This window comes from Macaca mulatta, chromosome 1 (genome assembly GCF_049350105.2).
Source record: "Macaca mulatta isolate MMU2019108-1 chromosome 1, T2T-MMU8v2.0, whole genome shotgun sequence".
Classification (NCBI taxonomy): Eukaryota; Metazoa; Chordata; class Mammalia; order Primates; family Cercopithecidae; genus Macaca; species Macaca mulatta.
Window position 1 is genome coordinate 140,947,319 of NC_133406.1, and position 15,586 is coordinate 140,962,904.

Genomic DNA, 15,586 nt, shown 5'->3' on the forward strand with positions numbered 1-15,586 from the left:
TTTTTTGAACTCCAGAAGCAACTACTCAACTGGTTATTGATTCAATTGATCCTCTCAACTCCCTTTACCCCTACAAATCTGCTTCATCTGTCATTTACCTGGTCTGCTAATGAAGTCATCATTGATCCAGTGTTCAATGCTGGAAACCTGACCATTATGTCTCCTTCCTCCTGTTCCGCCACCTTCCACTTCCACTTGCTTTTTCAGATGCCTGTCTCTTTGCATATGTAGTTTCTTCTTTTTGAATGCCCTCCCTCCTCTCTTTACCCCATGGAACTCTCATTAAAAACAACAGCAGCAGCAGCAACACACACACACATCACTTTTGTGACGTGTTTTCTAACGTCCTCAGGCAGTTTGCTATTCCCAAAATACTTTGTTCATACCCTGTTATATCATTGAACATGTTGTAACCATTTATATTTATGTTATTCTTTACATTGTAAACTTCTAAAGAATACATCTTATTTCTCGGTGTTTTCATGTTCAATACAATCCCTGGCACAGATTAGATATTGAATAAATGTAAAATGCATGAATGCATGCATGCATGACAAAATGAAATGGACAATCTCACTTTCCTTATGCTGAGGATATTTCCCTTAGAGGAAGACCACTCTTGAAAAAAGAGTAGTGTTAAAGAAGTCAATACTAATTGTATCACAGTAACATTCAGGTGCTAAATTTGTGGTGTTGGGAAAGTTATATAACCTTTAACTAAATTTTTGTTTCCACTAACCTTACTTTTGGCAATAATCACTTTCCTCATCTGTAACATTATAATTGTACTATCAATAGAAGTCCCTGCCCACCTCCTGTTTGGTGGGCATAAAGACAAAATTCAAAAATCTTTTTAAAATTACAATTTTTGGCTCATAGTAAGAGTTCAATAAATGATTTTGTTGAAAGTGGGATATGTGTTTTGGCATAGAATGGAGATGTGGCCATTTCCTTGTAAATTTAAAATATATTGCAAGGAAGTTATTATAGTGCAAAATATTCTCTGCATGTTTTCCATTTTAAACTTTGGTTTATAAGATAATAGTAAATTATTTACCAAGTACAGTGCAATTCCTCCTCCTATTAAAAAGCCACAATAGACATCAACTGGATGGTTCTTATACTGAGTTATCCGTGTTAGCCCGCAGATTATTCCACAGATGATAAATGTGAAGACCAAGAGAGGTTTCAGAAGCTTAGAGGAATCCGTTAATGTGGAATTGAAGTACATCTTAAAAATGGAAGAAGTGGGTTAAGTATGTTAGAAAGGCCATTTTATTAGTAAATTATAATCAAATAAAAAGTTAAAAGTCTGATACAACTGACTTCAGTTTTACTGTTTCATTCCCCCTTCCTATGGCTATGTTCTGTACCTGCCAAGAAGAGATATGCATGATGAAATTTACCAAATAAATAACAGATCTCTCATTTAATTATATGAAGGTTGGAAAAATACCAAACCAGTAGAGTTAGCCATTTAACTGTTTAGTCTCCATGTTACTTGTCATATAATTTCGTTCATTTTTCTCAGGAAAGACTTCACGGACTATTGTATAAATTAGATAAAATGACTATTCATTGTACAACATTTCCAAATTTACACTGACCTAAAATTTATTGTTACAGAAATACTAAAGTAGCATATGTGTGTGCATGTGTTTGTGTGTGTGTATGTGTGTGCACGTTGTATGTCTTTGTGGGTACTTATTGTGATTCTTTCAAGTTTTGTAACATTCCTATAATTCACAATATCCTTCCATGAAGTATAATATTAAAGGGATACCAGAATAAATAAATATTATTATAACTGTGTAGAAAAATTCCTTTACTGTACTATTTTTTATAGTAGCGTTTGATTTCTGCTTTGGATGCCATTGTATTTTAAGGCTGCAGTACTAAATTTACCATTCTGTTATTACATGGGTATATCATCTAATTAGTCACCTGGAGACAACATTCATTGCTCAGATTTTCTGCAGAACACAACTCAACAAAAAGAACCAGTTACTTACCGAAACATACACAGCTGCAAAGGCAGCAAGGGTTGCATGTTGAGAAGGGAAGGACTTTCTGCCAAAAGAAGATAGTCAAATTATGCCTTGTAGTTCAGATACACTGTTAGCAATAATCTCAAAGACACTGAGTGGTTAGAACGTTCAACTTAAAATCACAAGACAATAAGCAATAATTTTGCTTTCTGTTCAGCTTTCTGGTGAAAGACCTTAGTGATAAAGTAAATACTGCTAGTCACCATTAATATTAACAAATAATAGTGATGTACTTTCCAGTATAAAGAACTGCTAGCTTGGCAAGGGGCCACTTCATTACATCACTAGAACGATGGTTGAAAGTAGAAATGGATTGGAAAACATCATTGTTCTTTGGTGTAAGAGTTATACCAGTTCAAAGTAACAGCTCACAAAACCTAGCTGTAAATTTTTTCTATGCTCCTAAATACATTGTTTTATTTACATAGAATTTTTTAAAAATGAAGTTATTTTCTCATGGCATTGGATCTAAATGTATATTATTAATACTCTAGAAAGCATAAGAAAAGTCTAATTTTAACAAAACGTTTCTCTACAAAATTAACAAAATGTAGTACACTTTACAGTAATTTCATCTCAAGAATCATAAATCATGTTGTTTAAACAGTTTAAAGAGCAGGCAAGGATGGTGAAGAGACACTGAAAAGGGCAGGCGAAAGAAGAATAGAGACTTGTTTCAATGAATTAAAAAATTAGAAAAAATAAAATTCACTTAAATTATTGCCTTCCTAATTATTTGGTACCATGATAAAGAAGATCCCTATTCAATAGAGATAAGTTAATATAATAGGACTGAGAAAAAAATAGAGGACATAGGTCTTGGCTGTAGGTCCAAAATTATTGAATGATACATGAGAACCTTAATGTGTATAATCACATAACATCAGGCTTTAATTATTCAGTTGTACCTATTAACTTATTTTTGACTCCTTAGTGAATATTTGGGAACTTATTGAATGGAAAATTCAATTCTTACAATAATTGATTGGCCCTTATCCCTCTGCAATTTATTTCTTTTGAGCCTCTAAACTACTGTCTCTTGTCATATAAGTTTATTTTTGCTTTATTTATTAAAAATTTATGCTTTGGTAATTTCTTGAGTTTCCTTTATATTCTGACATGTAAGGCCAGAAGCTATGCACACCTAGGTTCATTCAAAGAATGAATGAACTTAGTGGCACAGAGTCTGGGGCATGAGTTAGACCTGATTGAAAGAAATCATATGCAATCCTAGATGTTACCCCTTCTCAAACTTTACAAAAAGGAAAATTCACATTTTTTTGATATAACATGTAATGGAGATACAACTTTCATATGTGTTTAGTCTTCCATTTAAACCAGTCCTAGAGTTATATTGACTGTCAGCCATGACTGACTATAAATATTCTGAAATAAACCATTTATAGTAACCTAAAACCATAATGAGTATAGGATCGATCACAAAACATGGTGGAGTTTGGTGATATAGGGACTAGTAGCAAGAAGGTGGGCTGAAATTTGGAGACATAGGGAAGAATGTGGAATAAGCCCCCAACAGGTTTCTACGGTTTAGTCATTGACGAGATCATTGAATTGAAAAGAAAAATAAAAAAAAAAACCATTACGACTGAAAAAGCCATGCTTAAAGTGATACTCCAAACAGCATTTGAATAATGAAAACAATGATGCAGAGTGTTTTTAGACCTATTTCTAACCTGCCACTGTTGATAACTGTGAGGTCAGATCCTGAGCAAATATCTTCCACAATGTAGGAATTTTCTTTGCAAGATACATTCAGAGAGGTATAGTTTGGTTTGCACACAGTCAGAAAGTAAGGTGCTTGATATCCTGTGGACAGCTGTATGATATCTGTAATAAGAGCTGTAGAGCATAGTCCAAATACATGAACACCTATAAGCAAAATGAAAGAAATTGTTACCAAGTTGGTGGTTGTGTCAGCATCAAACGTATTCATTAAACATTAATGAATTAAGATCTTAAAATCTATTATGCTCATTTTCTCTACGTTAATTTCAAGAAGACAGTATAGAACATTCCTAAACTTCTAAACAGATATTTACGGCCAAAGTAAAGGCAATGAGTATCTCCAAAGTAGTAACTTTAGGCACTTTTGTTAATTTGGTTATAAAGGACCAATTCTTAACATTAACTGTAAGTCACTTGTCAGACACTTGGAGCATGCTAAGGTATGATTTGAGAGGAATGACATGTGAATGAAGCAAAATTTAAAGTAGTTTTAATTTGCTTAGCATTTTTAAGTTGCCAGGGTTATTTCTCCCTGATGATCTCTAACACTAGCCACAGTCGTCACACTCTGCAGAATCCATTCTAATTCTCTTCAAGCTGTGATCATACTAGGAATGCTAATTAAAGCAGAGACAACATCAGGCAGGCCCTGACATGGAAATGACAATCATATCCTAGGTACACTAATGTGGGGAGCCTACCTGTGTGTTTGGAATTTGGACATGCTGTTCTTACATCTCTTGGTCCAAATTCCTTTTTCTCTCTCTCCTAGGACCAGTCTTAAACCATAAAATAAAAAATCCTTGCACTTGTACATGCAAACTCCATATCTTCTTGAAATTGCTTGCTTGGCCTTATCTTTGGGAGTCCAACTCTCTGCTCACAGGCACATGATCTGGAACCTGCTCACTCTAGGTTTTCTTGTCACCCTAGATTCATTCTGACTTGACAGCTTGCATTCTGATTCATGAGTTACTCATAGAAATCATTATGAGAGGACCAGGGTAATTCTTCAGTCACCGCCTCCAGACAAGAGTGCTGGCTTGCACATTACCCTGTTTTGCATTTTTCTTCACTGCTTACTGTCACCTAACCACCACTCCTCCAATTGCTTCTCCACCCACACACCTGGGATTCATGACACAGAAACTTTGTTGCCACATTCTAATTCCTAGAAGCATGCAAAGACTTACTTTTTCCTTCGGATAATGGACTTTCTAGACCTATTGCTGACGCAGGCTCTGGAACATGTTCTCTAGGGTGGAATGGATCATCCTTCCAGTCGAGAGAGGGTATGTGGCCCTTTGTCCACAGTATTTTGTTACATTAGGGAATATTTTCTCTGTGTTCAGCTACATGTCTTGGAGTTTTATTTCCTTGCCTGAGTTTGCGATGCTGTTAAGCTGTCTATTGTTTTCTTATCTTCTCAATGTGATGGGAAGAAAATGCTTAGTGGAGCAGAGTCCGGGGCATGAGTTAGACCTGATTTTTCCTCTTGTGGGAAAGAAATTTGTGTATAATTATCTACTAGGGATTAAGCAAAGCCATCAATTATTTTGAGCTTACATGTTATAGGTAAAAATAATTTTATGCCGACTTACTGGGAATGAATAGAAAACATTCAGGTGGGTGTGATGTATTGTGGGTGACTATTCAACTATATTAAAAGAAATAAAAGACCTATGACTGGAACAACATTAAGATGGCCCCATGCTATGCAGAAGAGACAAAGGTTTAAAAACTGGTTTGATTCAGATGATGATAGCCAGGTCTATAGATTTTCTATAGGTCTCATGAAAGATGAAAGGTAACATTAGGGGCTACAACCAAGGAAAAATGGCCATGATGCAGTACTCAATGGTGACATTTCAAAGTGTAGTAACTTCTGGATAAAAACACTCCAGGAAAATTGAAATGGAATCATTCGTGTGACTGAAGTAATTTCTGAAGAGTTGTCTGTTCATTCTGGCCTGCTGACGTTTGTTCTCCATTTTAAAAAACTGAACACAGATCCACCGAAACCATTTTAAAATAAATTCATGCTTCAACCAGAGCTAAGGCACAAATAAGTTGAAATGCATGGCATATTAGCTCTCAAAACAAGGGCAACAAATGTAAATAACACATTTCAGATACAAAGCCCAATTTGGTGTTTCACTGCAGTTTCTTGTACAATGTAAAACTCATCATGTACTGAAATTATACATCTAAATTTTAGTGTAAGAGACTTAATATCTATAATTAAATATGACATTTCTATTTGAAAAAGAAAACATTTCTTTTCTTTGTGGTTCCCCACACCCACCAACGAATCTGACGGCTCGTCTGAGGAAGGAGTTGAAGTTGCAGCCTCCGGCATTAATATTGGGCTCCAGTCCAACCCCATTTCTTCTTTTGGAGAGGCAACAGTAGAGAATTCCTTCTCCTACCATAATCTGCAAAGATAGAAGGGTATTCAGGAAAAGGCATGTTGGAATACCTATTAAGCCAACAGGTATAAAGGAATTACATGTCACTTTTTAACATATCAATTCAATAAAGTAAGGATGTAAATTTTCTTAAAAGTTTTAGAGGCACAGTAATTTCTTCTGAGAATTTGATCAAGCAGTGAGAATTAAGTAATCAGGCCACTCTAATGAGATTTGGTAGGGTCTTCTGGACTCTTATGTACTGGAAGATTTTACCAGCAGATTAGGTCCATAAATCAATTTGGGATTGAGCAGAAGGATCAATCCATGGAAAGTGTGTGAATGTAGAAAGGTGCTGTCTACAGCATAGCTGTCCCATAAACATTTCTGCAATGATAGAACTGTCCTTCACACTGTCCAATACAGTAGCCACTACCCATATGTGGGTATTGATCACTTGAAATATAGCTACCACAAATGAGTAGCTGAATTTTTAGTCTTATTCCATTGTATTAATTATTTAAAAATTAAATAAACAAATATAAAATGAAGTGGCCACGGGTGGCTAGTGGCTGTCTTATCAGAGAATGCAGATTACAAGAGAATCTAGGTCAGCAGGATAATATTTCCTAGGTATAGACATTTAGACAATGTGTTCATAATGGACAGAGAATCATACAGTAGTATCAAGAGGACTCTCTTAAGATAAGGAACAGGGCACTTTGCTGTAGGATTTTAGGACCTGTGAGATCAATGAAGGAACTCAATGTGATTTAGACATGATTTTCTTCAGTAAGTTTTCTTTGAAACCTCTTACTGTACCCTAAATTGAATTACATCTCCATCTATGTGGCTCCCTTATCTTGTCCTTCCCTCTAGCATAGCTTTATGAAATTGTTCATTTGGCAGTCTCTCACTAGACTGGGGCCTTCTGAAGGAAGAACCATTTCTTATTTATCTTTCACCTTCACTGTCTAGCACAGTGCCTGGCACGGTGAGATTTGCATGTTTGGCTTTTACTGTGGGACTCACATTTGCTAACTACCTTAGGCATTTGGGTTGTCAATTATCCTGTACAACAGAAGCAAGATTTAAAATGATCCATTTTATTCATGAAAAAGTTTTTCAAATATTTGAGATAATTGTGCCTAAAAGATTGTTGTGAAATTAGATATTGGTTTGCTATAAATGTGTGGAGCTGAGGAAAGTACGATTAGTGAGATACTAACAGTCTCTTAAATGAGATACTAACAGTCTCTTAAATACAAATAATCATGTCACTGTAAATATTATAACTCTGATTAGGACTGAAACAAGTTTTCCAGGGAAAACCTCTCAGTTGTCATTACTAGCTTAACATTTATTTTATGAAGTGTTCAAAATTACAGTTAAAAAACAAAGCTAATGACAGTAAGCCTATGGCCTTCTGCTTTGAATACTTAAATGACTATATTTACTTTTGTAGGGAATATGGTACATGTTTAATTATAAATAATCTTACTTTGTATAAAAAATTTAAAGAATAATTATCACAGTAGAACTCTACATATAACCATATGTGTGAAAATCATGTGGCATAATAAACTCTTTTAAAATCAATCATTATAGAAACAATCAAAAGGAATTCATTTCAAACCATTGGATGCTGAGTTAACCATGTATACTTTTTGAAAAATACAGTCCTACATTAGCATTTCAAGTTAGACATGGAAATTCAATAGATTCTATACTCTGTGTAGACAGATACAACATAATACAGCACTTACACAGAATAATATAACTGCTACCTCAAAATCATCATCTCCAGAAAATTAACCACTTATTCCTGAAATGTATTGTATTCAGCTAAAAGAGATTAATTTCACCTTCACTTCCTCAATAAAAATTCTGTGAATAATTTTGTTTTCTCTTTGTATTTGTAATGATTCATGTCTTGTCCATGAGTGTTGAATTACATAAGAATGTATCTGTATTTTGTCATACAATATAACAGTCATTATCTCAAATGACCTTGAGACCTTGAGATTTCAGGAGTTTTTTTTTTTTTTTTTTTGAGACTGAGTCTTGCTCTGTAGGCCAGGCTGGAGTGCAATGGCATGATCTTGGCTCACTGCAACCTCTGCCTCCCAGGTTCAAGCCATCCTCCTGCCTCAGCCTCCCAAGTAGCTGGGAATACAGGCATGCGCCATCAAGGCTGGCTAATTTTTGTATTTTTAGTAGAGACAGGGTTTCACCTTGTTGTCCAGGTTGGTCGCGAACTCCTGACCTCAAGTGATCCACCTGCCTCTGCCTCCCAGAGTGCTGGGATTACAGGTGTGAGCCATCGCTCCGGGCCAAGAGTTTTATTTTAGTTGTTTGAATATGTTCAAAACTCATATGTAAAAGAAGTGCAACGCTTATTTGGCTAGACCATGTAATGTGTATAGAGGTTTCTTATCAGTATTCTGACATCACCCAACCATCCCTGTCATTAAACAGGACATTCATTTTCTCACACTCACTTCTGTCACTTAACCTCAGCTAATGTCATTCACGAGTTTTCAAAATAATTCAATTTGGCATAAAGCTAGGTCTCCTCAGGGTATGGGGATCTGTTTCCCAGTGCATTTCCAAACGCCTAGCTTGTTTCCCCCTTTTGAATGGCACACTGTTGTACTGCAGTATGGTGTCAGAATTTAGGTTCTGATAAGAAAATTATTTGTTGCTGTTGCATTTGTAAACAGAAAACAGTTTACAACAAGTATCTTTTCGCAGTCTCTGTTTTGTTCCGTACCCAACCCTGAAAAGAACACAATTTGTTGTTGTTATGGACAGGTGTTGGGAGGAGATGTTATAATGACTACTTCAGGGGAGGTTTTGAGAAGAAATACATTTCTTAGTAGTATAAGGAACCTGGCCATGGAACAGTCATCATAGGGAGAACTCACAATCCAAAAGTCTTTCTTGTAAAAGAAAACAACAAAAATTATGATAGTATTCTTCACAGTATCCTCAATATTTAAATTTTCAATGAATGTTTTTTGGAAGCCCCAACATGTCTAATATTCTGCATATTGATTGTGTAGTCTCTTAAAGCTAAGTCTATCCCAGGAGCTAGAATTAAATTCTGATAGAATTCTTCTATAAAATTAGATGTATTAATTGTTTAACAATATGTAGTAAAATTGTAATTCCAGTAAGAAAAAGTGCACTTTTTTTTCTGTTCACATAGACTTCATGAAGATTTATGATAAACCCAAATAGTCTTTCTCATTTTCTCTGAGAAATAATCTCCGAAGAACCTAAAACAGAATGCTTGTTTTATCACTCAAAAGTAAATGAAAATTGAATATTAAGGAAGAAATTTTTCAGTTTAAGGGCAATTTCAGAAAAATAAACATATACATTTCACATAAATGAAATACATTTTTCCACTTTCATGTATAACATCACGAAGACAAGTTATTTTTAAACATCTCTCAAAGCATTAAAAAATCTGGGAAGCAAATACTGAATGATTCATATTTAAATTCCTGCATACAAATTAGCTGATCTTTGTATTCATAGGAAGGTCCTTTTGGAGAATCTGGCTGAAGCAAGGCCTTTTGTTTTGCTTTGCCTTCCCTCCACTCCACGTGGCGGGTGGCGGTTCTCCTTACACAAGTCCTTTTGGACACTCATCCCCAAACGGAGAGTTCTGCTTACCTCCCTATCCCTTCTCACTACCCCGTTTTTGGAACAGGCTTATGCTGCCCTAAAGATAGAAAAGAAAATGACATCCTGGAAAGTCAGAAATTAGAGTCTGTTATTTTTACTGTCAGGAAGAGAGGGGGAAAGGAGTTAGCATAGCTATATATGTAGAAAGATTCGAGATAGAATTATGGTTTTAGAACAAGATGACAGCAGACTCTAGAGGATCACTGCTGAGAAAATGTATGTTTTGGGAGAAGGCCTTCAAAACCAAAGAAAAAAAAATGAAATTAGAGTGAAATCTAGAAGTATAGTATATGTTTGGAGAGAAAGCTGTGACAAAGTGTTTGATGTCAGCAAAGTCTAGTCTGTCTCACCATCCAGTTAGTTACCTAAAACCTATCAAACCAGTGTGGTGGGATGAATTTCTGTCATCTTGGAGTATCCTGAAGTGATATAGGGAAACCAGGGATCCTGAAGCATAAATAGTTCCCCAGTTTGCCTTTCCTTCCATGAAGAGGCATGCAGCAGCTATGGAGGCTCCATGGAGACCTAGGAATTGAATGATGCCTTTCTGGAAGGAGTTGGCACTGGAATTCCCAGGTCAGCCAGGTGAAAGGGAGCCATGGTGGAGTTTCTCTTTTATTTCTCAGACCTCAAGAAAGAAAGCTTTAACGCCCGATCCCTCAGAAAGCATCCCAAACTTGTATATTGAGAATTTATTATAGGATGTGAAGGAGTCAACACAAGCAGGCACACAGTGATGACACCAAGCTTATTGTCCCCCGGACATGTAACAGTGTCAGCAAAAGAAGCAACATGAAATAAATAGTGCTGGCGGGGAGTGCCACAACTGAATTTGCTTTCCTAGCAACTTGATAAAATACCCTAGGGGAGAAAGACTTCTGGATATGTACAATCAAATTGTTTAAATGATTAAATATCAATACAACTTTTATAACAGAGGCATGATCATTTGTATAGTATTTTATGTAATTTATTTCAAATTCAAATATATCAATTATAATAATTTTGAGCACTTTACCCAATTAGGATAAGCGCTTTCTGGTGTGGCAGTATGATACATTTAAAGCATCTATATGTGTATATATACATATATATAAACTTTATATACATTATAAACTTTAAGCTTTTATTTTAAGTTCAGGGATACATGTGCACGATGTGCAGGTTTGTTACATAGGCAACGCATGTCATGGGGATTTGTTGTACTGATTATTTCATCACCCAGGTATTACACCTAGTATCCATTAGTTACTTTTACTGATCCTCTTCCTCCTCCTAGTCTCTGCCCTCAGGTAGACCCTAGTATGTGTCTTTCTCCTCTATGTGTCTATGTGTTCTCAATGTTCAACTCCCAGCTATGAATGAGAACATGCGGTGTTTGGTTTTCTGTTCCTGTGTTAGTTTGCTAAGGATAATGGCCTCTACATCCATCCATGTCCCTGCAAAATACATGATTTCATTCTTTTTATAGCTGCATAGTATTCCGTGGTGTATATGTACCACATTTTCTTTATCCAGTCTATAATTGATGGGCATTTAGGTTGATTCTATGTCTTTGCTATTCTGAATAGTGCTGCAATGAACATGTATCTTTATAATAGAATGATTTCTATTCCTTTGGGTATATACCCAGTAATGGGATTGGTGGGTTGAATGGTAGTTCTGAATTTAGGTCTTTGAGGAATCACCACACTGTCTTCCACAATGGTTGAACCCACAACAGTGTATAAATGTTCCTTTTTCTCCACAACCTCACCACCGTCTTAATATTTTTTGATTTTTTAATAATTGCCATTTTGACTGGTATGAGATAATATGTCATTGTCGTTTTGATTTGCATTTCTCTAATGATCAGTAATGTTGAGCTTTTTTTAATATGCTAGTTGGCTACATGTATGCCTTCTTTTGAGGAGTGTCTGTTCATGTCCTTTGCCCACTTTTTAATAGGATTGGATTTTTTTGTAAATTTGTTTGAGTTTCTTATAAATGTTAGATATGAGACCTTTGTTAGGTGCATAATTTGCAAGATTTTTCTCCCATTCTTTAGGTTGTCTATTTACTCTGTTGAAAGTTTATTTTGATGTGCAGAAGCTCTTTAGTTTAATTAGATCCCATTTTTCAATTTTTGGTTTCATTGCAATTGCTTTTGGTGTCTTCATCATGAAATCTTTGCCTGTGCCTATGTCCTGAATGGTAGTGCCTAAGCTATCTTCCAAGGTTTTTATAGTGTTGGGTTTTACATGTAAGTCTTTAATTAATCTTGAGTTGATTTTTGTATATGGTGTAAGGAAGGGATCCAGTTTCAATTTTCTGCATATGGCTAGCCAGTTATCCCAGCATCATTTATTGAATAAGGAATCCTTTCCCTATTGCTTGTTTTTGTCAGGATTGTCAAAGATCAGATAGTTGTAGGTGTGCAGTCTTATTTCTGGGTGCCCTATTCTGTTCCATTGATCTATGTGTCTGTTCTTGTACCAGTACCATGCTGTTTTGGTTACTGTAACCCTGTAGTATAGTTTGGGTAACGTGATGCCTCCAGCTTTGTTCTTTTTGCTTAGGATTACTTTGGCTCTTTGGGCTCTTTTTTGGTTCCATATGAATTTTGAAATAGATTATTTCTAGTTCTCTGAAGAATGTCATTGGTAGTTCAATGGGAATAGAATCGAATCTATAAATTGCTTTGCACAGTATGGCCATTTTAATGATATTGATGTTTTCCCATGAGTATGGAATATTTTTCCATTTGTTTGTGTCATCTCCAATTTATTTGAGCAGTGGTTTGTAGTTCTCCTTGTAGAGCTCTTTCACTTCCCTTGTTAGCTGTATTCCTAGATATTTCATTATTTCTGTGGCAGTTGTGAATGGGAGTTCTTTTGTGATTTGGCTCTCAGCTTAACTGTTGTTGGGGTATAGGATTGCTAGTGATTTTTGCACAATAGTTTTGTGTCCTGAGACTTTGTTGAAGTTGCTTATCAGCTTAAGAAGCTTTTGGACTGAGACAGTGGGGTTTTCTAGACATTGAATCATGTCCTCTGGTGACTAGTCAGCAATAGTCTTACTTCTTCTCTTCCTATTTGAATGCCCTTCATTTCTTTTTCTTGCCTGATTGCTCTGGCCAGAATTCAATGCTAGGTTGAATAGGAGTGGTGAGAGAGGGCATCCTCATCTTGTGCTGTTTTTCAATGGGGAATGCTTCAAGCTTTTGCCCATTCAGTATGATGTTTGGGTTTGTCACATATGGCTGTTATTATTTTGATGTATGTTCCCTCAATACCTAGTTTATTGAGAGTTTTTAACATGAAGCAATGTCAAATTTTATTGAAAGACTTTTCTGCATCTATTGAGATAATCATGTGGCTTTTGTCTTTAGTTCTGTTTTTCTGCCCTGGTAAAATGACTGCATAATATGAATTTTTTATTAAAACTTTAGTAAATGACAGGAAAATACTGTTATTCTGAGCAATATTACACTCTAAGAATATTTTATTAGTCTCAGAGTCTCAGCTTCTTCCAAGTACATCATTAATAGTTCTAATAATCGGACAGTCACTGTAGAATAACTCATTAATTTATAAAGTATTTAGAGACCTTTTAAATATGATAAAGTTCTATGAAAATTGTTTCCATTTTATCTTCTGAGAATATTTTATACACTATGTATTTAAAGTGTAAACAGCATTATATTAAATAATTCCGAGCATTATTCAGTATTGGGGAATTTAAAAAATCCATAGCTACATAAAAGTGTAGAGTTTAGAACATTTATGCAGAGACTCTTCTTAAACTGCCGCTGTACTGAACCTGAACAGGTCAATTAACTAGAATGTGAAGCTTTCAAATAAAGCTTTTAATTTCATAGCCATTTCCTTTGACATTCACGAACATGCTAAAAGCAAAACACGAGTTTTTCACCGTAGAAGTCAATATCATTTCCCTTGAAAAGTGTTTCTTGTCCTCTTAGGTAGTATTTTTGGGGCAAAAGAGGTGGTGAAAATGGTTGGCCAGTCTTATTTGTTAATAGATTTATCTAAAAGTGTGTTACAATGTATGTTAACACATTAAAAACAACTATGTTTTGAATTTAGTTCTAGTACATTAGAGCATTTCTTTATGTACATATTTTATTTATTTAATTATTTATTTTAGATTTTTTTATTGGTACATGATAGATGTACATCTTTTCAGGATATAGCTGATAATTTGATACATTCATATAACATGTAAAGATCAAATCAGGGTAATTAGGGTATTCATCATCTTATATATTTATCTTTTCTTTATGCTAGGAACACTTAAATTGTTCTCTTCTAGCTCTTTTGAATTTATGAACATTTTAAAATGCAAATGCCTTTTCTGAATATAAAACAGTTTATTCTTTGAGCATGTCCGTATGTATGTGTATGTGTTCATGCATGCATGCCTTGAATGAGTTTTTATATCTTTACTTTATAATTATTTATGCTCAGTACTCATAATCAATAAACAGTGATAATCTAGTAAAAAAATGAAACTGTAAGTGGTACCAAATGCACTTTTGGAAGACAGTCTGTTGAATATGTAATTTCCCCCCCATTTTTTCAGGCTTCAGATACCAAATAAACACATGTAAAGTAAGTTAATTAGGAAGTGTATCAGAAATATCTTATTAGCCATTCAAAGAGAATTATAAAGTTACAAAACTTTTCATAATGATTTATAAAAATAAACACTAGGAATCAATCATTTTTCAAATCATAGAATGTTTAAATTCTAATGCCAATAACGTTATGCTATTAACTTCCACATGATACTGTCAATATATCTCAAAGACACGATTTTAATTTAAGATTTACAGTTCATCTTTTGTTTGCTTTGAACCCATTTATTATACAAATGTGGTGATTTTTAGTTTTTCAGGACTGATAAACACAATTTTGGGGGTAATTCTTACCGTAATTGCAGGTCCAGCAAAAGCCAAGCTAAGCAACATGAGGAATGGAATTGCCTCCTGGGTTGGTTCAATGTACGGCATGCTAAGACTCCGATCATAGCAGCTAAATCCGGAGTGTACGGGTTTGAAGACATCTGTGAGTTCGAGGAAATAGAGGCTAACCACCGATGATGCCAATATAGGCAACTAAGAATGAAGGACAAAGAAGATCAATTTATTCTACCTGACATACAGGCCATACATAGAAAACAAGCGGCTTTCTCTCCTTCTCTCACTATTTCTCTCTGATTCCAGAGTTAAAAATCATTTGTAAGTTCTATTGCTTCTACCTTCAACGTGGATTCCAATTCACCCACCTTAGTCACAGCCTGTTATGAGTCGACCCCAACCTTCTAACTGGTGCTACACTTTCACTCCCACCCTCCCACTATACCCATTCATTTTCCACACAGCATTCCAAGGGGTCTTGTAAAGGTATTTCAGATCAGACGTGTCAACATCACTGATAATCAGAGAAATGCAAATCAAAACCACAATGAGACACCACCTCATACCAGTCAGAATGGCAATTATTAAAAAGTCAGGAAACAATAGATGCTGGTGAGGCTTTGGAGAAATAGAAATGCTTTTACACTGTTGGTGGGAATGTAAATTAGTTTAACCATTGTGGAAGACAGTATGGCGATTCTTCAAGGGTCTAGAACCAGAAATACCATTTGACCCAGCAATCCCATTACTGGGTATATACCCAAAGGAAT

The 15,586-nt window shown here is 35.2% G+C and overlaps 1 protein-coding gene across 1 annotated transcript in view; it reads right to left on the minus strand.

Moving 5' to 3' along the window:
- PLPPR4 (phospholipid phosphatase related 4) overlaps window positions 1-15,586 on the minus strand; it is a 43,034-nt gene that overhangs the window by 4,219 nt on the left and 23,229 nt on the right. Inside the window, exons 2-6 of the mRNA XM_015145652.3 lie at window positions 14,829-15,014; window positions 6,100-6,229; window positions 3,743-3,938; window positions 2,013-2,070; window positions 1,058-1,231 (exon numbers count right to left, since the gene is read on the minus strand). Of these exons, the coding sequence (XP_015001138.2) occupies window positions 1,058-1,231; window positions 2,013-2,070; window positions 3,743-3,938; window positions 6,100-6,229; window positions 14,829-15,014 (744 nt within the window). The remainder of the gene's footprint in view (window positions 1-1,057; window positions 1,232-2,012; window positions 2,071-3,742; window positions 3,939-6,099; window positions 6,230-14,828; window positions 15,015-15,586) is intronic.